This window comes from Rattus norvegicus, chromosome 1 (genome assembly GCF_036323735.1).
Source record: "Rattus norvegicus strain BN/NHsdMcwi chromosome 1, GRCr8, whole genome shotgun sequence".
Lineage (NCBI taxonomy): Eukaryota > Metazoa > Chordata > Mammalia > Rodentia > Muridae > Rattus > Rattus norvegicus.
This window is the reverse complement of record NC_086019.1, coordinates 143,208,555-143,233,299: the sequence shown is the minus strand read 5'-3', so window position 1 is coordinate 143,233,299 and position 24,745 is coordinate 143,208,555. Positions and strand designations below refer to the sequence as shown.

The 24,745-nt window shown below is 49.6% G+C and overlaps 2 protein-coding genes across 2 annotated transcripts in view; both read left to right on the top strand.

Moving 5' to 3' along the window:
- Nucleotides 1–5,169, top strand: part of Ap3s2 (adaptor related protein complex 3 subunit sigma 2) — a 40,443-nt gene extending 35,274 nt beyond the window's left edge. Inside the window, 2 exon segments of the mRNA NM_001115039.1 lie at nt 2,499–2,606; nt 4,341–5,169. Of these exon segments, the coding sequence (NP_001108511.1) occupies nt 2,499–2,606; nt 4,341–4,469 (237 nt within the window). The 3' untranslated portion in view covers nt 4,470–5,169.
- Nucleotides 5,170–13,852: 8,683 nt separating this feature from the next.
- Nucleotides 13,853–24,745, top strand: part of Anpep (alanyl aminopeptidase, membrane) — a 42,803-nt gene continuing 31,910 nt past the window's right edge. Inside the window, exon 1 of the mRNA XM_006229409.3 lies at nt 13,853–14,010. The gene's annotated coding sequence lies outside the window, so the exon portion shown is untranslated. The remainder of the gene's footprint in view (nt 14,011–24,745) is intronic.

Below are 24,745 nucleotides of genomic sequence, written 5' to 3'. Positions count from 1 at the left end.
CATTAGGAAGTTTGAGAACTACTGCCATCACTCGGTAAAGACAGTTACTCAACTCAGACTCTCTTCCCAGGTGATTCTAAGTTGTGGCAAGTTGACGTTCAAAACTAACCATCACAATGACCGAACTCAAATAAGTAATGTAAAATTAAAACAAGTTCTATGAAGCACTTGGCACAAGGTTGATACTCAAAGAAAGCCTTGCTTTGTACTAATTAAGAAGAGGTGGGTTAAGTGGAAGACAGTGAGACACCAAGAGTGCTTGTGAGGCGTGCGTTTCTGCTGTCCATCTGCAGAGGTCTTCATCCGCCCTGCACACTGAGCACACTGCCCTGCCCATCCCCACTCCGCTCCGTTTCTATGTTTGACAGCTTCAGGTACCTCACAAAATGAATCCCTATAGTATGTCTTTTTTTTTTTTTTTTTTCGGAGCTGGGGACCGAACCCAGGGCCTTGCGCTTGCTAGGCAAGCGCTCTACCACTGAGCCAAATCCCCAACCCCCTAGTATGTCTTTTTGTTTGTTTTATTTTGGCTTGGTTTACTTTTGCTTGTTTGTTTTTTGTGGCAGGGTTTCTCTGTAGATCAGGCTGTCCTGAAGCTCAGACTCACATGCCTGTGCTTCTTGAATGCTGGGATTAAAGTCTCACACCACCACCCCATTTTGTAGTTATCTCCTTGTGTTTAATCTAGCTTATTTACAACATGTCCTGGAGTTTTTTTCTGCAGTGTACGGGTGTGTGCATGTGTAAAACTCCTCTCTTTTAAAGGCAGACATATCATAGTTTATTAATCCATTCATCTGAAAGTAGACGCTTGGTTGCTTCTATTTTTTGTCCTTTGTGACTATTGCTGAGGTGAACATGGGTTTATAAATATCTCTTTGAGTCTCTGCTTTCAGCTTTTTCAGTGTGTACTCAGAAATTGAATTGTTGAGTCATACAGTAATTCCGTTTTTGCTTTATGAGGAACTCCCATGCAGTTCGTACATCCAGAGGAGTGTTTGATAGGGAAGTGTAAGCAATGGAGTTGCTCCAAGGAATAATATGAAAACCAGTCTTGCCTAGCATTTCTTAAGTTGCGTAAATATGAAACTTTTACTATTAAGTTTTATTTACTTACTGATATAAATTAATGTACAATATGGATAATGTATATTGTATAGAATTTAGAAGTGAGAGGGAGCGAGCAGAGAAGTGGTTAGTAAGACTTAATAAATGGCTTCACAGAGGGGTTACTTCATTATGGACTCCTTCCCCAAGGTCAAAGGACAAATCGAAGTTCCATGTGTTAGTGCTTTCTTTCAGCTTACTGTGGGCAGAATCTGAGGATACAGGCAAATGCCTGAGAGCAGGCACACACATCTCCCCCTCACTTTCTTGGTTCCAAACAACAAATTGATATTTGACTTGAGACTGAAGGTCAGTGGTATTAGGAACACACACACACACACACACACACACACACACACACACACACACACACACACACAGATACTCTGCTTTAAACCCAAGCCACCCTCTCAGCCTTGTCTGTAGTCTCCTTGCATGAAGTTGCTGTCCTAGCCAAGCCCAAGAGCTTTACAAACCCACCAATCCTGTAGCTGAATTGTTTTCCCAGGGCCTTTACTGGCCCCCTGTGTGCTGGCCCAGTACTTACTTGATAACAGAAGGTAATACTTCCTACCTGTCTGGTTTAACAGAAAGTAATTACAAATCTCACTGGTGCGGTTTAGTCTGAAATACAGAGTGCCAGGTCGGACCTGCACTGGTTGGTAACATCTCGTTGATAAACGAGACGGGAGGGATAGGGACAGAGGCTCCTCCTGAGCAATGTAACCAAGCACTGAGCTGTGGGATACTAGTTAGGTGGTTGAGTACTTGTCTACCATGCACAAAGCCCTGAGGTGAATTCCCATGTCTAAAACCAGTTATGACAGCACCCAGGCCCCTCCGTGGCAGCTTTTCTGTCACCCCATGTAGTGGTTGAATTGCCTCTGCTTCATCCCAGTAATGCATCAAGATTTAGTTTTGCTTAGAGAACTGCTGGATGGCTGGAAACTGTGTGAGCTTCTCGCTAAGGAAAGTACTTAGACCATTTCAGCTGCTTGGTTCTACTTAATGCCAGCCAGTGTGATGACCGTCTAATGGACGACAGAACAGCATCTCTCCTGTGTAGGGCCCAGCCTGTGGCAGGCACTAGCAACATGTTGTCTGTCCAGTTTTCCATCTAGGTATCTCACCCGGCCATTTATTCAGGAAGCTGAAGTACTGAAAAGATAATTTGCCAAAGACCACCTAGCTAACAAACAGCAGGGCTAGAATTTAAACGTGGTCTATCCGAGTTGGAAGCCCCAGCCACCACCTCATTGTCTTGAGAGTACCAAACCCTAGTGAGGGGGCCGCGTTGTGGATTAGAATGTGGCCTGTCTGACCCCTCTGCCGCTGCCACCAACAGAAACCACGGCACCGGGCTGTGCTGAGTGATGATGCCTCTCTTCCAGGTGCACTACATCCTCCAGGAGGTGGTGATGGGTGGGATGGTGTTGGAAACAAACATGAATGAGATCGTGGCTCAAATTGAAGCTCAAAACAGGCTGGAGAAGTCGGAGGTAAGGAAACAGCTGCACTCGTGTCCTGCCTGGGTAGAGGGCAGACCCTGTGCTTGTGTAGTGTGTGTATAGCTTGGGTGGCCTGGGTGGGCTGTGTTTGCTGGGTGGGCTTTTGTTTCTCTAAGTCTGTAGGAGGTGGTCGCCAGTCTGTCTTTCTTGGTTTGTCTGCACTAACATGAAGGCAGGATAAACATTAAACAGGTAGGGCGACCTGAGGTCTTGGGTTTGAAGGAAAGGCAGATGGCTCACATTTGTGCTGCATATGTGCATCTGTTCTCTGAGCAGCCATAGCTCATGTTAGCTTTTAGACTCTAGACATTCAAGATTCTTTACTTTCAGCGAAGCTTCTTCAAAACTACAGTCATGCCAATTTGGAAATGCCATACCTAGCCAGGTGGTGGTGCACACACTCTAATTTGCCAGTGTCCCACCACTGAGGACACAGAAGCAGCTGATCTCTGGGAGTTCGAGGCCAGCCTGGTCTACATAGCGAGTTTAGTACAGTCAGGACTACAAAGAAAAACCCTGTCTCAAAAAGCAAACAAAAGAGTTCCTTTCCAGGCAGTGGTGGCACAGGCCTTTAATCCCAGCACTCAGGAGACTGAAGAAGGCACATCTCTGTGAGTTTGAGGACAGCCTGATCTACTGAGTGAGTCCAGGACAGCCAGGGCTACACAGAAAAACCCTGTCTCCAAAACCCCAAAAAAGAAAAAGAGAAAAAGACCATACCTCATGTGGCACCGAGCTTGGTGAGGAGCTCATGGTAAAGCCAGGCCAGCCCCATTGTGTCTTGGCCTGCCTCCGCCCTACATGAGCATCAGTTGGAAGGGGACCTCATAGCTGCAAAAATGGTGGGACAGTGACAACTCTGAATGTCTCCAAGTTTCTTTGCTTTGTGAAACCAGGAGTCCTTCCTGTGAGGACGACTAATCTTGTCAGAGAAGCTTTTCTAGCCACAACTCTGGCTGCCAGAGATTTCTGAGAAGTGCAGGCTGGGACGCTTCCAGTGAGTGAGTCAGGCAAGGGGTCTGGGAACAGCTGAGGCAGACGTGCAGCGGAGGGGAGGGGAGGGGAAGGGAGGGGAGGGGAGGGTTAGAGCAAGCATCCTGAGAGCTGGGGTTAGGAACAATGATTCTCAAGTCTGTGTCACCCCTCCACTCCCCTGCTGAGCCTGGAGGGCAGAGTACAGTCCGTGTTTCTGCTGCAGATTTTCCAGTGTGTGTTGGTGCTTCCCAGCCTGTTGCCACATGACATCCAAAGCCCGTCTTTTTCCAGCCCACATTAGTTGGCACGCAGTTGTCCTAAAGCTGACACTCTTTCTTCTTTGAAGAATTTCTCTGGCTTTGCACTTTTCTATAAGATAGGCTCTTAAGGAAAGGGTTTCATTTGTTATGCTTTGTAAATTGGGTGTCCTCAGATCTTAGGACTTAGACAAATCATCTTGGAGCCCCCCAACCAGCAGGTATTTATTGAACAACTACAATGGGCCATGAGTGGTGTTGGTTGCCATGGTTGTAAAACCGCATAGGGCACACAGCCCACCTTTGCAGAGCTTATAGTGGGACAGCAACAAAGGCTGCAGGTCAGCACACAAGCTAAACAGGGCTGTGTTGACCACCCTTGAGGATGAAGACTCGTATGTGCCATCTGGAACACTTTAGCTCTGTCATCTCCTTTAAGATTTCAGCAGATGACACTGGGAAATGGACTAACATCTCCCCCGCTCTCTCCCAGGGTGGCCTTTCAGCAGCCCCTGCAAGGGCCGTGTCCGCTGTGAAGAACATCAACCTTCCCGAGATCCCCAGGAACATCAACATCGGCGATCTCAACATCAAAGTTCCCAACCTGTCTCAGTTTGTGTGAAGGTGGAGGACTGGGCTGAACTGGAGTTCTTAGGATGAGCAAAGCAAAGTCCAGAAGCAGAACCCTGTTGAGCCTTTAGAGTCGCAGCTTGGGACCCTGAGCCTTTCACAGAGTGGGAAGGGAGTTGAGTGCACACTGCCTGGCCATCCTGCTGCTCTCTGATACACGCGGCTGTGGTAGGCATCAGGGCACTAAGCCACTGCTCTTTTGCCTCCCCCACACAGCTGCCCTCAGGGCCAGGGACTGGAACAAGCCACCTGCTTCCCAGGGCCCCACCGCTGGGACTGAACACATCTGACTTCCTCTCTAGCACCAAGGGCCGCTGAGATCCTGTATCACTTACTGGGCAAGAGACTAGGGAGAAGGGCCAGCTGTTAGCTGTCAGGCATGCAGGTGAGGGCAGGGCAGATGCTGCTTCTGCCTCTGTGCCCTTTGTATGGCCAAGCATTGTGGTCCACAGTTGCCTCGGAGCAGTTTCCTCACTAGCATGTTCCTAGTCTTGTGGTCAGAGGCATCTGTATGCTGGGGTTTAAGTCACACCCTGGGTGCATGCCACCACTACACACACAAACACACACCGGGGTGGGGACCCCAGAACCCTCTCCAGAGGAGAGACTAGTGTCTGTGGAATGTGATGGCTGAATCCTTCCCGGGTTATGACTCTTTCCAAGTTTGAAATACAGTTTTCCTGGAAGCAGAAGGTTCAGTGCTGTTTTGTGAATGATGAACTCCCCACATACACACTTGCTCAGAAACCCACTAACCAGTCTCGGCTCTAGAGCTGGAGCCAGAACGGGTGCTGTGTGGGCTGCTGCATGCTCTCCAGGCGGAGTCCTGCAGTGAGCACACTGGGCTGGCTCCCTTGAGTGACATTCTCCCACAACTCTGCAACCCTGCAGATGGTAACAAGTGCTGCTGTTGAGGCTGATGCACCCCACAGGGACCCTCCCCACCCAGGCGCCTCCCTCCTGAGAGTGCATTTTCCACACACACGTGTGATGCTGATGTCCTAGGACGACCATGTGTCTCGGTTTCCAGCAGGGCTTACCGTACTTCGGTTGCTGATGCAGCGTCTTGTCCTCACCCTTCAGCCCTCCTTCAGAGCTCCAGTGATGGGTGGGCACTTGGCTAGAGGACAAACCTGAGACCAGTCTCTAATGCATTCTCCTGAAGCATTTTATGTTTGTTTGGTCTTTTTTTTTTTTGTGTTTTTGTTTTTTTTTTTTTGCCATTTTAGTGCATTCATGCCCCCTTTATAATGGCTGGAGTCAAAGATTTTGCATGTGCTGTAGGGTGGCGTGAGAAGACCTTTAACGGTCCTTCCTAGAGACGTTTTTAAAAAACTTATTTCTGTCGTGTGAGTGAGTGAGTGAGTCTGTCTGTCTGTGTGTGTGTATGCTCTGAGGCAGAGGAGAAAATGTGTGTCCTCTGAGGCCAGAAAACGGTATGGAATTCCTTGGACCTTGAATTAATAGGAGGTTAAGAAGCTCCCTAAAATTTTTGGTACTGGGAACCAAACTGAGGTTCCCTGCAAGAGCAGCCATGCTCTGAACTGGAGCCATTTCTCCAGCCCCACTTTACTGCCAAGTAAAGCAGACTCCGGGCAGGTAATCATTTCTAGGTCACCCAGGGCTAAGGTTGGAAGCATGCCTGCCTGGCTCCAAAGCTTTTCCTCTCCTTACTATTCGAGATGGTTTTTCCCAGTTTTACAACCCTCTCTTTTATAGATGACAGGGAACTAAGACTTCAGGGGATTGAGCAATTCTCACAAACTAATAAAAAGCATAGTTTTCTAAGGTAGCCAGACAAGAGCTGGAGGATCCTGTGTCCCTCCAGTTAACTGCCTGAGATGCAGCCACCCAGAGTGCTGTCAGGCTGAGGGTCACAAAGCCCACAGTGCTCTAAAGTGTGCTTGCTGTCGGCCAAAGGTACCACTTGGCTTCCCAGGTAGTTCAGATGTCAGGTATTTGCCTGCTAGAAACTACTTGGTTCCCCAAACTGTGGCCTGGCGCTGTAGCATGTCTGACCACAGAAGCAAGCATCACACAATGGCTTGCATGATATCTCCTGACAGTCTGTTGGTTTGGGTTTAGACTCAGTTCCTCTAGTCAAGCCACAGGGATTAATTAATTCATTGCTAATGACTTACATCTAGTTTGTCTGCTATTAAGAAAGTCAGTCTGAGATCTCACTCTTCTTCCCTCGCCTCCCAACCCCAACTTTGTGTTTTTAGACATCTCACTTTATAGCCCAAATTCTCAATCCTCCTGCATCACCTCGAAAACTGTGAGATTCCAAATGTGACTACCGTGCCCTGTGCGCTTCTCTGTGAAATAGAGGAAGTCCTTGGTCTTTTGGAGAGGAGCATCCCTTTTGCTCTTGAGACATCAGTTATGCAACCAGGGGCTGGGGTTGTGTTTGCTTTGAGATCCTGGACCTGGGTAGCTGTACTGAGGCTTCCTGGGTTTTCTCATTGCCTCTAGTTAATACCTGGAACCCCCACTAACTGTCTTCTGTGTAACTACTCGAACAGGGTCAGGCTTGGTTCTAAACTAAGAGGCTGTCTTTCCTCCACTGTCTTTGAGCTTCCCTGACAGAGCTTTGTAGTGACAATTCTGGAACTCTGATTTCTTAAAAACAAACAAAAAACAAACAAACAAACAAACAAAAAAAACAAAACCAAGATATAAGAATATGTTTGTAGTTTAATCCCAGGTGTGAAGATTGAAGATACCGGGCTACTTCCCAGCAGCAGCCCGTGACTTGCTTCATGCTTTAGCAGATGGTTTCTGCAGTTGTGTGACTTGGAATTCTGGGACCTTTTCAGAGGGTATTTAAGTGCCAGAGCCCTGATAGGTGGGTCAGCAGGGGTGGGAGGGTTGTGTTCAAAGAAGGAACGAGAAGAAAGAAATTAGGTTCTGAGATCTCTACTTCTCTCTATCCTTTCTCTCTTATCTAGTGATGGAGTGAAACTGGGGGGATAAAGGGTGGGAAAAGAAGAACCCACAACGTAGAACCCAAGACTCACGTGGTTGGAATGTGGACACTGACTGGCAACTAGGCACTATGGGGGCCAAACTCTGGCTGCAGTGTGGAAGATTTAAAGGACACTTCCCCCACCCTGACTCACCAGTGTCATGCTTACTGCACGAGGTGCTAGACAGATTACCTTCCCCAAGCCTGACCATGGCCCCATGTATGTTACACTGAGGGCAGCAAGACTCCTAGGCCCTAATGATTCATCCTCTGCCAGATAAAGAGCCTCCCTCCCTCATCACTGCAGAGCCAGCCCTCTGGCAGAAAGTGTTTGCAGTTTAAAGGAGTAAGAAACAAGCATCCTGTATCTTCACTTTCAAAACTAAGGATTTAGCTTCAGTTGACCTCAGCTCAGTACAGTCCTACTGTCCTCCAGAGGGGCAGAGTCCACCCTACACACATGCATGTGTGAGCACACATACCAAGGAGAAGTTCATCCTTACAGTCTCACGGGACCTGTGTGTTCTAGGACTGGGACAGGGGAGCAGGGAGGCCCATCGCTACGGGCAGAGGACAGCAGGATTGTACTGAAAAGTGGATGGGATACAGGCATGTTCACTTGCTAGGGGACAAACTCCCGCCGATGAGTGAGTACACAGGAGAGTGCGTCCATCCTTAACATGAATGGAGTTGGAGTTAGTGACATGGCCAAGGGGTGAGAGTGAAGGGCCGAGGAATGTCTCACATTGGAGCAACTTGACATCAGGGGAGAGCTTCTGATAGCAGTGAGAACAGGAGACACTGGTTAGACAGAAAGTGGGAACCTCAGAGCCACAGAAGTAACCAAAACCCCTTCTAATCCTGCCCAGAAGCTGTATATGAGGGTGTGACCAGAACTGGTGGGTCATCCAGCTCCTCCTCTTCCTCTACCTCATCCCAGGGTTTGCCATGAATAGCCCTGAATAGCAGCCATTCATGGTCTCTTGTAGGCTCCGCTCCTGCTCTACAGCGTAGGCTCTTAAATGATCAGTAACCACAATAAAACTTCCTAAAAACCCTCTGTGGCTGTGCATTCTTCAAAGAGCCTGGAAGCCATTGACTCAAGGTGGCTTTGGTAGCTGTCAAGTTTTCTGGGACCCTGGCTTTCTCACCTGTCCACATCTAAGCTCACCAAGAGCCAAGGAATGTTTTTTCCAACTCAAAGGCACCCCATTTCTGTATCAATGGGGAACCAACTAAGAAAAGAGGTCTTCCTACTTGGAGCTGTCCAGTCAAGCTCCCGTCTGGGTCAGCAAAGCCAGCTCTAGCTTGATTGACAGCTCTAGCTTGGAGTAGGCATGGTCCTCACAAGGTTGGCTATAAGGATTACCTTCCAAAGATTGGTTGTCTCTATCAAAAGGGGCCTCATTGTGACATCCTGACTGTGACCCACAAAAAGTTCCACAGACCATATCTGCTGCCATTGCTGGGAAATTTGTGGTATTCAGAAGGAGGGGGCTATCAATATCTGATGCTCATCTTGACAGTGAGAAAAGCAGCAACCAGGGGGGCTCCTCAGGAAGACTAGACAGAGACCCCAACCTAGCCCCTGGAGAGCCCCATACCATGTCCAGTGAAAGCACAGGGTAAACTCTGAGGGAGATGGTAGGGAGCATTTAAGACGGAAATGACTGACTGGTGGGACCAGAGATGGGAACAGAGGGGAGAAAGCGCTGGAGTTGCAGGAAGTCAGGTGCCCCCAACAGATGCAATGGAGGGAACCAGCATTCTTTGCAAAACTGGAGCCAGGTGCTGGGCTCTGGCCTGTAGGCCCAATAGCAGTGAGGTCATGTAAGCCCCACCCCCTTCTTGAATAACTAAGATGAAGAACTTGCACTTTTCCCGTCTGCCACCAGACTGGCATCCTGGGGGCACTTGGGATAAATGAGAAGCCTGTCTTCTAGAGGGGTAGGCTGGAGGTTGTCTTCTGTGTGATGGACTTTTGCAAGCTCCTGAGAAAAAAAGTACAGATAAAGTACAGTAAGGGAGTTCCAGGTACAGTTGTCAAATGTGAGTCCCAAAATCCCTCAGACTGAGGGAGATGCTCAAGGTCCAGAGGCTCCCCAACTTAGAGCAGGCTTTCATCCCGATGAAACATCACTAGTTGGAAATGCCCTCAGTTGAAAACATAATTGAACAGCCTATGCCACAGATCAGCTTGCTGCAGCAACACATTCCGGTGGGTGCAGCCATGATGGTGGCCACAGCCCAGCCCCTTGACTGATCTTCATGTGTCTAGACCTGGCAAGCTCCACTACCAAAGGAGAGTTTCTATGGACCGTGCAGTGTTTTCACACTGTCTGACTTACCAACCGTCATGAGCTAACTCCTCATCACAGTGGAGTTACTGATTTGGGGGTAAGGGGCCCTGAGTAGTAGACTGGCCTTGCTGCCTCTTCAAGGTGACAGGTGGGAGACCTACAAGTCTCTGCAATGGGCTGCACCTCAGTTCCTTGCTGTGTTGGAAAAGACGGAGAAAAAAGCCCATGGTTGCTCCTGTGGTTTCATTGGCCAGTGTATCTCCTACCGAACTGGAAGAGAGATGAGTGTCTTCCCACAGTAGGCCTGCAAAGTGGGGCCATGAGATTGCTACAGTGCCAGGGCATTCCCACCATGAGACCAGCCTCCAGCCAGGACAGCCTTCAGTGAAAGTATTCTCCAGCCTCAGCACTAAGCTGTCTCTAGCTACAGGCTGTTTGAGCCACACTCTCTTGCCAGAGATAGCTTCAGGTCAGAGACAGCAATGGTGGGCCTGTGGTGCTACCTTTCCCATTTAGAGCAATGATTTCCACACCAAAGCATACTGTTTGAACCACCAGCCTTGAAGCCAGCTTTTCTGGATCTTGCATTTCAGGTGAAGGTGATGGCGGTTCCAAACAGTTGTTAGCCCCACCCCCACAGCAGTCCCCTGAGGTCGCTTCCACACTTGTGTTTGATTCAGGTCTTTGGGGACACTTTCTGCAGTTTTCCAACTTATTCTAGCTCTGTCTACTTTTCTACCCTTGGACCTGCCTTGCCCTGGGACCTACAATATAGACCAACAATATTTAAAATATTGGTATGGGATTAACAAGAAATGCTAATAGTAAGAATGTAGGGACAGCATTTTAAAAATTGTAAACAAAAGAAAATAATGTGTTCTAGTGTCTCTGCTGCTTCCAGATATGACTTGGGCAGCATCCCTAACCTCTGAACTTGTTTTCTCATCTGCAAAACGGGAACAGCACAGCATCTTCACCACAAACAGAAGACCCAAGCCAGGAACGGCACTGATAAGTATTCAGTTTTGTTTTGGGAAGTGTTTTGGTTGTTATTTGCTTTTGAGATAGGGTCTCTTTAGTCCTGGGTGTTTTGGAACTCTGAGATTCAATGCTGACATCACCAACACCAGATGTGAGAGCCACAGACAGAGACAGCATCCCAGTGGGCACATTGAATTGGTGAAGGGCCATGCCTGGTGGCCAAGAAGTAGATGGCGGTTGGTCCTGAGCACATGTGGTGTGGAGTCTGCCCAGTGTGGAAGAATCAGGATGGCTGTCAAATACTTGCAAGAGACAGGATTCAGCACTCAGGAGAATGCCCAGACTCAGCTGATGGAGCCCATCAGAGTCTATGTGTGCTGAGTCTGAATTCGGGGAGGCCAAAAGATGTGGTCAGGAAGACAAGAGCGTATGCATGCTCTACACAGCCTGGGGCACAGTGCAGCTCCTTTCTGTTGCTATGACAAATACCTTGGCCAAAAGCAACTTAGGAGAAGAAAGGATTTATTTGACTTGTAATTCCAGGTCATAGACCATCATTGAGGGAGGCCAAGGCGGGAGCCATCAGAAGCCATTGAGGAACACTGCTTGCCTGCCTGCCGGTTTGCTCACAGACTCATGTTTAGCTAGTTTTCTTATTCAGCCCAGGGCCAACTGCCTAGGGATGGTATCACCCACAGCGGGCTGTGTCTTCCTTTTCCAATCAGCATTAAGACGCTCTCCACGCCTCCCCCACAATAGAAAAACATGCCCACTGATCTAGGCAATGTATCAGTTGAGGCTTCCATCTCAGATGACTCTAGGCTGTGTCAAGTTGACAATTAAAGCTAACTAGGACACCAAGGTATCCACCCACAATGGAGCCAGGCCCCGGATCACACTAACGGCATGCTACCTGATCCGCAAAGAGCAAGCCACAGCTAACCAGAACACCTTGTTTTATGGAGCCCGGGAAGCAGGTGCTTAGGCATGCACGTGGGAGAAGCAGAAACTTTGCCCAAGGCAAAATTTCATCTATTTCAACCTTGAAGACAGGCAGGTTGAGTCTCTGGGACCAGATTCCAGGGGAAGGGTGTGTTCTAGGGTGAGCCAGCCAGGCACAGTGGGACTTGTATAGAGAGTAGCCAGACACAGCACTGCCTTCCTCTCTGCAGCTCACATGTGTGCTCATGTTCTGAAACTTCGCTCAGTTCTCTACTTACAATTTGTCTTTTGCCGTAGGAAAGAGGAAAGAAAAGGAATACAGCCACAACTTGTCATGGTGCTACACATCTACTCTGCCCTGCGCTCAGAAGGCTGGGGCAGGAGCATTGCTCCATATTTGAAGCCACCTTGGTCTCCACGAGACCCTGTCTGAAAACATGCAGCTTTATGGGCAGAAAACTAATCTGTAAAATACACGTGGGAGAGTGACTGGTGGTATGAGCTGAAGAAATGTTACCTCATGGTTGTCACTGTCCTTACTGCCATTGTCCCAACACCATTCCGAAAGGCGGCAGGAGACACGTTCTTAGGCACCTTGAATACAGGAGGGCTCTAAGCTCAAGGTGGGTTTTGTTCTAGGATGGAGATGAGAAGAGACCTCCTAGGGGAAGCACATCTCAATGGACCACTGAGGACTTTAACCAGTGATCCCAGGGTATGTGTTGGGTCCAACTACCAGCAGAGCACAGGGCCTGGAGCCCGAGGCAGGACAGAACGCATGGGTTGCCTCAGTCCTTCTGTGCAGCTCTAGTGGAATATCAGACCGGGTCATTTATAAAGAACAGGAGTGTCATAGGCTCTTCTTGGCTTTCTGTCCTACCAAGATAGGAGCAGGCAACCTCCTGCTGCCATAGACAGGAGCTGTCCTATTGCTAAGCACCAAGCCCTTGCCCTATGCCAACAGTCTCCACTGTGAAGGAGTATATCCCTGGAATCAGCGCTAAAAGAAATCTGTTCTCGTTTAATGCAGACTAGCCAATTAACCAACTGTCTCACTAGTTTTGTTTCAGTGTTTTTGTTTTGAGTCTGGGAAGTTCTTTGTGGTGCGTGATCATGATCCTACGGCAGGAGGTGGAGGGCCAATCTGATTTTAGAACAAAGACACTCCCTCTACAACCTCTGCCATCCATTCTGCAGTGCACAGCGCTCGCTCACAGGTCCCACCCCCAACATGGCTACCCTGGCGGTAAAGCTTCCAGCTCCCCCTCTTTGCAGACACTTAGCATAGACTAAGTCCCCAAAGAGGGAGAGTAGGCTTGAGGCTTCAGGGAAGGCTTGTCAGGAAAGGAAAGCTGAGTCTGGCTGAGTCCCACAGGGCCTTGAACTCACCTGGCAACCCCCACTGGCCTCGAACTCATGATAATCTACCTGCCTCCCAAATGCTGGGATTATAGGCATGCAGCACACCTTTCAATTCTGTTTTAATTTTTACCCTTGACATTAGAGCAGAGAGCGGGTGAAGAAGGAAAGAAAAGATGTCTCAGAGCCCAACTGGGAGAGTCTTTGTGGTGACCCAGGCTAGATCTGAGTGGGACCATGGGGACAGACATTGAGCAGACTTGTAGTACACTGTAGTAGCTCTACAGGCAGGACTTGGAAAGTGTCATGGTGTGGAGGGAGGTGGAGGGAAGGGCAGGCAAGACCTTGGTGACTAGCAAGTAACAGGGGCCAGCTCATGGGCAGGCCATACCGGAGCAGCAGGACCGAGCGTCCACCCCACGGTCGGAGAGAAAGTAAACTGAGGCTATGAGAGTTGTTTACAGAAGCCTGGCAAGGGCCCAGGGAAAGCAGTGCCCAGGAAGAACCTGGCCTACGGAAGGTTGCTCAGACAAGCTCAGATTAGAAGAGTTTGTGGCCATAGTTACCAGGGAAACTTAAGTTTTCCTTCTTGGCTTCTTAGTCTTGTAATAAAAGAATTTCAATACAGACCAGGAAGGAAGCTTGAGAACAATTTTATTTGCGTTTGGAAGAAAATGACGGGACAGAGCAGACGGTAAATCTTAGCAGCCGCCTGGAGGAGGAAGAGGGTAGAAGAGAAGGGTGAAGGGGGCACTTTTGCAATGATGATGAGCAAACAATCACGCGGTGGAAAAGGCGTGGGGGTGGGGCTTGGAAAAAGGGTAAAAGAGTCCAGAGTGCCAGACAGGGTGGCTCCCATTCTGGGCCAGTATGTGAGAGACAGAGGGGTATGGAACCTATTCTTTCCTGAGTTAGGACTCTGTGGGAAGGATACAGGAAGGAAGTCCTGCCAACCGCCATCCCGAGGGAGGGGCTTCAGAAGGGTGAGTACAGTACCTCATTAGTCCTCCCTTCTCCTTAGTGTGTCTGCTGGGGAAACAGCTTCCTTAGAGATGACGTCCTGGCAGGTGATTGACAGGCAGGCCCCTCTGGTTCACTATTAAAAGGTGACAATAGCGTGCCATGTTTTGGGTGACTTAGAATGTAAGGTCCCTACCCGGGGCTAGAGGTAAAACTTGGGTGCCATTCTTCCAACCGAGAAAGAGGAAGAGTCAGAAGGAAGTCAGTCTTCCTTAGCGGACCTCGACGAAGCCCAGATGCCGCACCCGGTGCCTTCCTGATGTTACCAGGGAAACGGGAGGGAAGGGGTCCATCTCCGACGGCGTCCAGGTCTGCTAATATGGTTCCAGCTATGTAACACTTGGGCTTTGGGAAGTGTGGGGGAGGAGTTTGCCTTGGAATGGGTGTACAGAGGAGGCCTTGGCCAAAGGTGGTCTTAGGTGGTCCAAGTAACCAGTTCTCTGTCAGGGAAGATGCAGCTTGGCCAAGGAAGGTTAAGTACTAATCATAGGGTAGGGGAGGCAGCAGAAACAAGCTGTTCAGGATCCTACTCCAGGGGAGCATGGAACAGCCAACGTTTTGACACCAGGTTAGGCCACTTCTTCAGTGAGTGCTTTCATTAGTGACAGACAGTTATACATAAGCAAGGTATATCAGTTCGCAGAAGACACTGCGGGGTCACAGAATCGTGCAGTGGGGATCCTTCTGTTCCCATCTGGCAATGGGCCATTCCCCAGCTAAAGGTTCTTCCTTCACCCTGGGTCCTAGAGTGTAGGCAACTTGGTATAAAACTGCAGCCAACTTATTACGGCAGGGGATGTGAACAAGAAAGAAACCACCAAGTTATGGGGCTGTTTGTTACTGTGTAACGGGGCACCAGTCCTTAGGAGGCCTTCGGACCTTAGCACAACCACCTCGGTGCTGGAAGCACCATTCAGGTCAGAAAACTCAGCATGCAGACAGCACCACCTGCCAAAATGGAGAACAAAGACCTAATCCATCAAATCACAGAGTCCTGGGGAAGTCACGACATGGACTAACCTTGCCTTTTAGCTTCTGTCATTCCACTTCTGACTAACTGTTCTTGTGAGTCAACCCAGAACATGGTTTTTGTGCTTAAACGTTCATCCCGAGAGAGGCTCGGAGCTACACTGGATCCCCAAAAGCCCCTGTGGTCACCAGCTGCCCAATACTTTCTATTTGAATCCAAGCAGCCTACTCTGGAGGATACCCACAGCTGCTGCCTGCCAGCCTCCCTTAGCCGATACAGGGGTCTCCAGGGTACCATCACATGCTGCGCCAGGGGTTCTGTATGTTTGAGTCAAATCTAAAACAACTCAGGAGTAAGGCAGCCTGACACATAAGGTTACACGTGGTGTGATCTCAAGTAGAGCGTGCTAACCATTCTCCAGTGACCGGAGAGCGCTGTGTGCATGTGTTTCCTATTGTAACATGACTGTAATTCACCACTACGTAATGTCAGAACTCGCAAATCTCCAATGTGAGTGCAGGCCAAGGGCTAGTTGATAAAACTGGTTTGGTTTGATTTGGGTCCAGGATGGGACCCAGGGCTAAGTAAGATCTCTATAACCAGACCCTTGGGAATTCCTCCTGAACCCCCATAGCCCCCTCTCTGTTGTTGTTGGTTTGGTTTCATTTGGTTTTGGTTTATTTCTTTCTTTGCTTTTTTCCTTCAGGACAGGGTTCTCTGTGTAGCCCTGGCTGTCCTGGAATTCACTCTGTAGATCAGGCTGGCCTTGAACTCTGCCTCTCAAATGCTAGGATTGCAGATGTGTGCAATTACCACCCGTCTTTGGTTCTTTTGGTGGTTTTGTTTTGTTTTGAGGTATTCCCCAACCCCTAACTCACCCTGCAGGGGTGTGTGTGTGTGTGTGTGTGTGTGTGTGTGTGTGTGTGTGTGCGTGTTATGTGTGCACACCTACACGCATACAGAAGTCAGAGTGTGTGCTGCTCTCTCAGCCTCTGCCTTAGTCCCCTGACAGGCTTTCACTGACTCTGGAGCCAGTTGGCAGCCAGCAAGCCCAGGATTCGGGCCCTTGATCCCATGGCCCACGATCCTTAGTGATCTACCTGTTTCTGCCCTCTGTAGCTTTGACTTTCACAGGCATGGCACACAAAGACACCTGGCTTTTTACATGGGCCTCAGATTTGAACTCACTTCCTCATGCTTGTGTAGCAAGCACTCTTTCTTACATACTGAGTAAGGACCTGGGTCCTTGGTTTTGTTTTGTTTGAGACTTGGTCTCATGTAGTTCAGGCTGACCCATGTAGCTCAGGCTGACCTATGTAGCCCAGGCTGAGGAGAACCTTACACTTTTGATCCTCAAGTCTCCAAGTTTCTGGGATTACAGGTATGTACCCTCACTGGCTAGAATTCATATTCTCTTTGTACAGCTGCAGCAAATGGCTGGCTTGGAGTTTAAGTCATCTGCTAAGGGTCACATGGCCATTATACAGCACAGATCGACACAATAAGAAACCAAATCCTGTGCTTATTAACCTGGAATGAAAACAGGTTTTGCCATTGTTGTTTGACTGTTAGCCCAGGCTGGGTTAGAACTCACAATCCCCCTGCCTCGCCCTGCCGCACACTGGGATTACAGACATGGGCTGCCACCCCAGCTCTGTAATGGCATTTGACTGGCAGAGCCGGGGACCCCAGGTGACAGGACATTCCAGAGACAGCACCTACATATGCCCAAAAGAAGAGAATGGGGCGGGAAGTGGGGGTTTGGGTGCTGTTGTTGGGTTTGTTGAGTGGGCAGAGGTCAGGGCCTAGAGTTACCATAGTAACCAGACCTTTTTGGGAAGGGAGGACCCAACAAGGCATAGCGAGGTGCTAGGGCCCAGCTTGAATGTGCTTGGGATGGCCCCTTGTTAAAATTCCACCGTTTCATGGATCAGTTGTTCAGCACAGCCATTGTGAAAAATTAAGCTGGAGATGTTTATAATTAAAGTTTACTGAAAGCAAGGGCTGGAGAGTTTGCAGGCACCTTTAATTCCAGCTCCAGGAATCCAACACCTCTGAACTCACCTGCGTGTGTGTGTGTGCGCGCGCGCGCAGACACACACACACACACACACACACACACACACACACGCACGCACGCACGCACACACGCACACACGCACGCACGCACGCATATACACATAATTAAAAATAAAGTACATCTTCAAAGAAACAAGCAAACTAACTAAAGTTTCCTAAAAGCGAAGGTGGGGAGGAACTTGTAGACACAGTTCTGTTGGTGGAACACTTGCCTAGCATGCGAAAGCCCAGGCTTCCCCTTGGAGTAGCACAGGACCCAGGGTGTGGTGGCACAGGCCTCAAATGTCCATACTTAGTAGGAGGCAGGAACATCAGAAGTTCAAGGTCATCCTCAACTATAAGGAGTTCAAAGTACACATGGGATACAAAAGACTCTCTCTTTAAAAATAGTAAAAGTAGGGCTGGAGAGATGGCTCAGTGGTTAAGAGCACTGACTGCTCTTCCAGAGGTCCTGAGTTCAATTCCCAGCAACCACATGGTGGCTCACAACCATCTGTAATAGGATCTGATGCCCTCTTCTGGTGTGTCTGAAGACAGCTACAGTGTACATATATATAATAAATGAATCTAAAAAATTATTAATAATAAAAGTAAAAGTGGGTAAGGGGGATGGGGTAGAGCACGTGGTTAACCTGCATGAGGACCAGGTCCAATCCCAGAAGCCTCTGTAAATAGGCAAAGGTAGAAACTGGAGAAATGGCTCGGTGGTTAAGAGTGAATGTCAGCTGCTCCTGCCGAGGGCCTGAGTTCAGTTCCCGGCATCCACATCCAGCAGTCGACACACCACTTCAGCAGGCCCAAGTGTATGTCCAGCTCCAATCTGACGTTGTCCTCCAGACTCCAAGGTCACCTCACTCACATGCCCCACCCCCATGTCTACATATAATTAAAATAAAAATAGATTTTTTTCCCAAAAGACGAATATAATATTAAAGCCCGCCATTCACCACCAATGTGCCATACGCGCCTCCTGCTAATGCTTCTTGGGATGGCGGGGCCTGCTGATTTGCACAGTGGAGCTCCTGGCCCTTGCTTCTGAACTCCATCTTTTGCAACAGCCGGACACTTGATCAGTTGGACGTCCTACGTCAAGGACATCGGCAAATGTTAGAGCTACAACTACCCGACTCCTTGGCACGTTCGCTGTGTCATCGCTGACCCCCTGGGTCACCTAAATGGGGAGAGGGTGTGGAAAGCTCGGGTCTGGAGGTGAGGGTGACAAACTGCCTAAGGCTGTCTGGTCCAAGATGTCATCATGCTAAATGGCTACTGCGCACTGAGTCCTGCTGCGTGAGTAGATTTTGATTATGCGTTTCTCACCACACCCCAGTGAGGTAAAGTGCTTTAATTGGCTGCAAGTGAGGGAACTGAGGCACAGATATTTACACAGTGTCACCTGGTCATTAGGTGTCAGATCCAAGATGCAAAGCTGGACCCTAGCCTACTGTCCTGGAGTGGGTTTCACAGGCCTGTGACCTTACTTCTCCTGAACCACCAGCTCAGGAGACCGTGTGCCATGCAATCAGCAAGCTGGAGCGGGTTCCCTGGGCCAAGGGCAAGTGGGCCTTCTCCTGAGTAACCTGGAGCAGGGTCCAGGGCCAGGCTGGCGGGGCAGAGTTCTGTAGTCTCCTGAAGGTTCCAAAGAGGAAAATGCTATGTGTTCCTTTTCTGTTTTGTCTCTGTGACAAAGATTCCCCAAAGACTCAAGTTAAGGGAAGGAAGGTTAATAAGTATTCAGTCTCAGTCCCTCTCAAGGGCCCTTTGAGTACCAGTGCCGACTGTGGCAGGGCCCCTTCTCTGGGCAGATTAGGGAAGCAGAGACCTGGATGGACCCGAGGCAGGAACAACCCACCAATCACAGCTAGGACCCATTTCCATCCCCAGAGTTCCATGGCCTCCCAGAAGAGCGCCACCAGCTGACTCAAGGGTCCAACCAGCAAGTGAGCTTGGGCCTGTGGGGACCTCCCATTCGAGCCATGACACCCTGGAACAGAGCAACAGAAAGCCATCCTGCAGCACATCTAATTATGTCCCAACACTGCTATCCTGACAGCTGGTTGAGTGCAGGGCTCTGCCCCATGCAGGCTGGCTTCTCTCCTGCCCTGGGAAGGGGTCAGATGAAATGTGCCTGAGAACCATTCCTTACCAGGGAAGAGGGTTTTTGTGATTGAGGGAAGTAGCCACACTGACACTGGAAATGAGGCTAGACGAGCTGAGCCTGGAGTGTGGCTCACCCGGGGACAGCTCTGAAGGTTGATAAACAGTTGTGGAGAAGGGCACTGTAAGGCCTACCCAGCTGGAAGATGGCAGAGGGACCCCTGGCAAGTTTGAGAGGCCGTGAGGGGTTACTGAGGCCTCACCTAAGAACTGAGTTAGTTGTTGGAGTGGTGGGTTCAGCACTGGCCACACCCAAGGCTGACTGAAAAACAGAGGCCAGGAGAAGCCGGCAGCTTGCAGGTGATACAGCCCCCTCCCCCCCACTCCCCCCCCCCCCCCGTCCCAGGATGAGCATTGGTGGCAGCCAGCACAGAGACAGGAAGACAGGTCCATACACTTGCAAGTCCTGTGGGACCCAGAGAGGCCAGTTCAGGGGCTGAGGTTGGGCAGAACTTTCCAGGCCTTGATTGACAATGGCGGAAGGTATCCAGGAGCTAGTGAGTCCAAGGAATAGGTGGGACGGTCATGATGACAAAATGGGGAGGGGTGCTCTGGTGTGTGTGTGGCAGAGGAGGGAGTTGTGGAAGAGGCTGGGTCGTGAAAGCAGAGCAGGAAGGAATGCAGGGTCTGTCAGTGAGGCAGACACATGGGGGAGGGGTGGTGTGGAGGTCTGACAGGCCTGAGGTTGGCTGAGCGGGCAAAGGTGACATGCCATGGACGGACTGAGAGAATTCCCACAGGCTACTGAGGTAGGGTGGGAAGGGCATGCAGGGGAGACAGATTGGAACAGGGTGGTGTTCTCGAAGGTGGAAGGACATCTGGTGATGCTTTCTTCCTGATGCTGAAGGCAGGGAAGCTTCAATAAGGAGCCACAGCATGGGTGGGTGGAGGATAAGGGACTGAGGAACGTCCCGGGACAAGAATGAAAATGGTGAGCTTACAGGCCGAGTCTACTTCCCGCTCTTAATTTTACTGGGAGATAGGGGCAGGGAGAGTATTTTTTTTTAAGATTTATTTATTTTATGTATGTGAGTACACTGTCACACTGCCCTCAGACACACCAGATCTCATTACAGATGGTTGTGAGCCACCATGTGATTACTGAGATTTGAACTCAGGACCTTTGGAAGAGCAGTCAGTGCTCTTAACTGAGCCATCTCTCCAGCTCCCAGGGGGGAGAGTCTTGCATCCAATGACAAGTATCCTTAAAAGAAGGAGGGGTTGTGGAAAGGCCCTTGGACTGTAGAAGGGGCAATCAAGGAAATGCTATGGGAGCCCTGAGCATACATTCCTGGGATGGAAGCCATCATTTCTAGTTTAAATAGACAAGAAGGCCAGATTGGCCCTGAACTCAGAGATCTGCCTGCCTCTGCCTTCCAAGTGCTGGTATTAAAGCCATGTGCTACTAGGCCTGACCAACAATCTTGAATTCCTCATTCTCCTGCCTTCACCTCCGAGTCCTTGGAATTCCAGGCTTTACCCAGCACCTGGCAAATAGAGCTCTATTTCTTCCTTTCTCTCTATCTCTATCATCATCATTACCATCACCAGCACCATCATCGAAACAGGGTATCTTTATGTAGTCTTGGCTATTTTGGAACTCACCATGTAGACCAGGCTGACCTTGAACTCATAGACATCTGCCTGCCTATGCTGGGATTAAATATGTGTGCCACCATGCCTGGTTTAGACCCCTAGTCTTAACTTCCTCATCCTGGAGCCAGGATGTCTGTGCTCCCCAAAACTCTCTCCAGGTTCCCAGGTGACCCTCAGAGCTACATTCCCCAGGATCTAATTTCTATGGAAGCTGGCCTTCCTCTGTTGGTCCTCAGTGCTACCCATGTGGATATTAAATGCTTAGGGAATCAGTCCATATCTCAGGAGCAGCTATAGGAATTGCAGGGTCTAGCTTAAAGTGAAAACATGAATCCTCTTGTTCAAAAAGAGGCTGGGTGTGGTGCCACAGGCCTGTAACTTCAGCATTTGACAGACTGATGTAGGAAAATTGTCAGTTCAAGACTGGCCTGGGATACATAGAGTTCAAGCCAGGGCTACAGTGTAAAACTGTCAGAGGAGAAAAAGAATTTATGAAGTATCTGAAATGGGGTTCAACAGTCCGTTAAACCATACACAGGGCCTTCAGGGGGTGGCTGGGAATATGGAGGGTGGCTTCCCTTCTTCCCTGCCTAGGAGCTTTGCAGCCTGGCCTACCACAACCCCAGGAGGTACTGAAATTGTACTGGTGCAGTTCATGGCTGTGTGTCATGGAGTCCAGGAATGTGACTATTAGAATTATCACTGTGGTGGTGAGGTCAGCATACTGCCCCCACCCAGTGACCTCAGACAAGTCACTTGATCTCTGGGCTTAGCTCTTGACATGTGATGGATGACGTGCAGCTTCTAAGGACCACAGCCTTAGGGCCGTGATTTGGCCTCTGTGTAGTAGAGAAAAGGCAGAAAGAAATCATCGACACAGACTTGGGACACTCCAGAAATCTGGAGCTGCATGCGGTGTGCTGCTCTTAGGAGGGTCTCGTGATCCTTCCATGGAGAGCCAACACTTCACCCTGGACAGTCACTGCAGGAATACTTTAATGTCACCTTAATCCTATCTGGTGCCCCTGCCCAGCTTCCCCCCTACAGGAGACATGTTCTAGATGAAGGAGAACTGTCTGACTGACTGACCTAAGATATTTCATGTGGGACAAAATCCACAGAGGTGTCACGCTATGAGGGGTTCAGGCAAGACTGTCCCATTGTAGAGAGGAGGAAGCCAATGGCCGTGGGGTGGTAAGTGACCATGCAAAGCCTCTTGCCCACCTTGTGTCAGACAATGGCTGCAGACATCTGTCCACCTGCCAAGCTCAGACCCTACGGAGAACTTGCCATGTCCCCGGAGTTCCTAAGGGAGCCCAACGACATGCGGCCCTCGGCCAGGGCAGAAGTGGGGTGCTCAGGGGATCTGCAGAGGGGTGCAGGGCTCAGTCCTCCTGTCTAGCTGTCCCAGTGTCTCTGCCTATTTCGTCACCTCCCACCGGTCCCACCGGGATCCACGCCCATTTCTGTTCCTGCCACATCACGGTTGCAGCTAGCAATAGGCCCCTGTCCACTTCCTGTCTCTCTGGAGAAAGTTCTCTTTAAATGTTCCTCTCTGCCTCTCTGTTTTGTTTTCTTCTTCCAAAAAGCTGTTTTCAATTAATTTCATAATAAAAACCATACCACATTCTTGAAAACAACAGCACGGAGAAATTATTTTTGAAAACCAGCTCAGGAACTGCTTGCCCAACTCTGTCTGCCCAGTTCAGCAGCAAGCGCCTTGGTATCCACCTCTTTAACCTTCCCCCAGGTTCCCTCCATGTTCCTCTCACCAGGTCTCTGGAAGCCAGCCCCACACTGTCCCTTCCTAATGACTCCCCCCGACCCCCATGTGTAGAGCCCCTGCCCTCCCATTACCTAGACTGCCTCACACCGTCTCAGGGATGCTATCCCTACAAGATGATCTGTCTGGATTCTTTTTGCTTAAATCCATCAGGGATCTGTCGTTCCCTAGAGATAAAGCCTGGATCATTGAGCCTCACTGCCCACCGCCTCAGTGTATGCTGGAGCCTCTGTGATAGACACCGTTTCAGAGTTGGAGGGGGGGGATGCTGGTGCAGGAAGACAAGATGGAGAGAAGAGGTGGGGAAGCCCCAGGTTGCAAAGAGCAACGCACCATGGGCTTACAGACAGATGTGTATTGGGTAGCAGTAAAACAGGAGGACCCAGCACCTCAAAGCTGGAGAAGGTGTGTGCATAAGCTCAGTCTACCTGAGGAGACAGAGGAGTCGCATTGCCTGCTGGACTATACCTGGGCTTTCCCAAAATGCAACAGCAGTGGAGACAGCCAGGGTGTCGTTGACGGTGCTGGGCATAACACTCCCCTCCGACTATCTTAAGGACTCTGTTTATTCTACAGGGTCAGGTCATACATTGGACATGGTGACTCACCTTCATTCTTAGCGTGACTGGCTGTGCCCATGAGATGTTTCCAGGAAAGTTTAGCTGAAGTGGGGTGCAGCTTCCCCAGGGTCCTGGACTGAATAAAAAGAAGACAAACTGCCTCTCCCCCACAACATTCCTCCCGGCCCCTTCCTGATCACAGATACCAAGTAACCAACGACCCCACATACCTGCTGCCTTAATAGACTTTCTTAAAATGGAGCCAAAATTAACTCCTCTTCTCCTCCTTCTCGTTCCTCCTTCCCCCTCCTTCCTCCTCCTCTTCTTCCTCCCCCTTCTTTTTCAGGAGAAGGTTTCTCTATGTAGCCCTGGCTGTCCTGTGTAGACCAGGCTGGCCTTGAACTCACAGAGATCTGCCTGCCTCTGCTTCCTGAGTGCTGGGATTAAAGGTGAGAGCAACTCTTCTCTCCTTTAGTTGCTTTCGTTTAGACATCTTTGCCACAACAATGAGAAAAGTAGCACCACGGGCAGATGTAGCCCAGCCTAAGATGGCTACCCAGGTATCCATATCCGTCCAACCACCGTTCTCCTCTGCTGTAAGAACTTCTCCCTCAAGACTCCACCCAATTAGGTTCCCTATTTGCTGATGTGGAGACTGTTTGCAGGTCACAGTGAGGGGCCTTCCTTGCTGTCATGACAAGTGTGTGACACTTGGTTCTGACAAGTGAAGAGAGTATGGGGTAGGGTCCTGTACCCTCAGGATTAAACTGGCACTAAGGGGCCCCACAAAAGCCTTCTTCCAGACCAGTGCTGCCCTGCCCTGTCCTTATCTGTCTTCCCCCAACACTGAATCCTTCCTTTTCTCTCTCTCTCCAGAGGCTGAATCCAACCCAAGGTATGGCATACACTGAACATAGGCCCTTCCTTATTAAAGTAATCTCTTGATGGATTGGGTAGTGATGGGGGAGTGCTTCAAAACTAGCATGAATTTCAAAGACTTCGTCCGAGTAGGTAGGGGAAACAATCACCCCCTCCTCTAATGGCCTCCCGTGTCAGGCTGGCCCACAGAGGCCGAGTAGGCTGACGGTTGGTCAAGTGTCTTGTTTCTATTTTCTTGGCATTCATAGCCAGGCACAAGTTACTCCCTTTCGTTGTTGCTTTGGAGACAGGATCTCTCTGTGTAGCCCTGGCTCCCTCAGAACTCACTGTGTAGACCTGGCTGGCCTCGAACTCAGAGATCCACTTGCCTCTGCCTCCTGAGTGCTGAGATTAAAGGCAAGCACCACCATGCTGGCTTGAGAAGGTGTGTGTGTGTGTGTGTGTGTGTGTGTGTGTGTGTGTGTGTGTGAGAGAGAGAGAGAGAGAGAGAGAGAGAGAGAGAGAGAGAGAGAAGGAGGTATCATATGAATGCACGATTTGGACTTTTATCTTTCTTTCTTTATTTTTTTTAAAGATTTATTTATTCTATGTATGTGAGTACACTGTTGCTGTCTTCAGACACACCAGATGAGGGCATCGGATATCATTGCAGATGGTTGTGAGCCACCATGTGG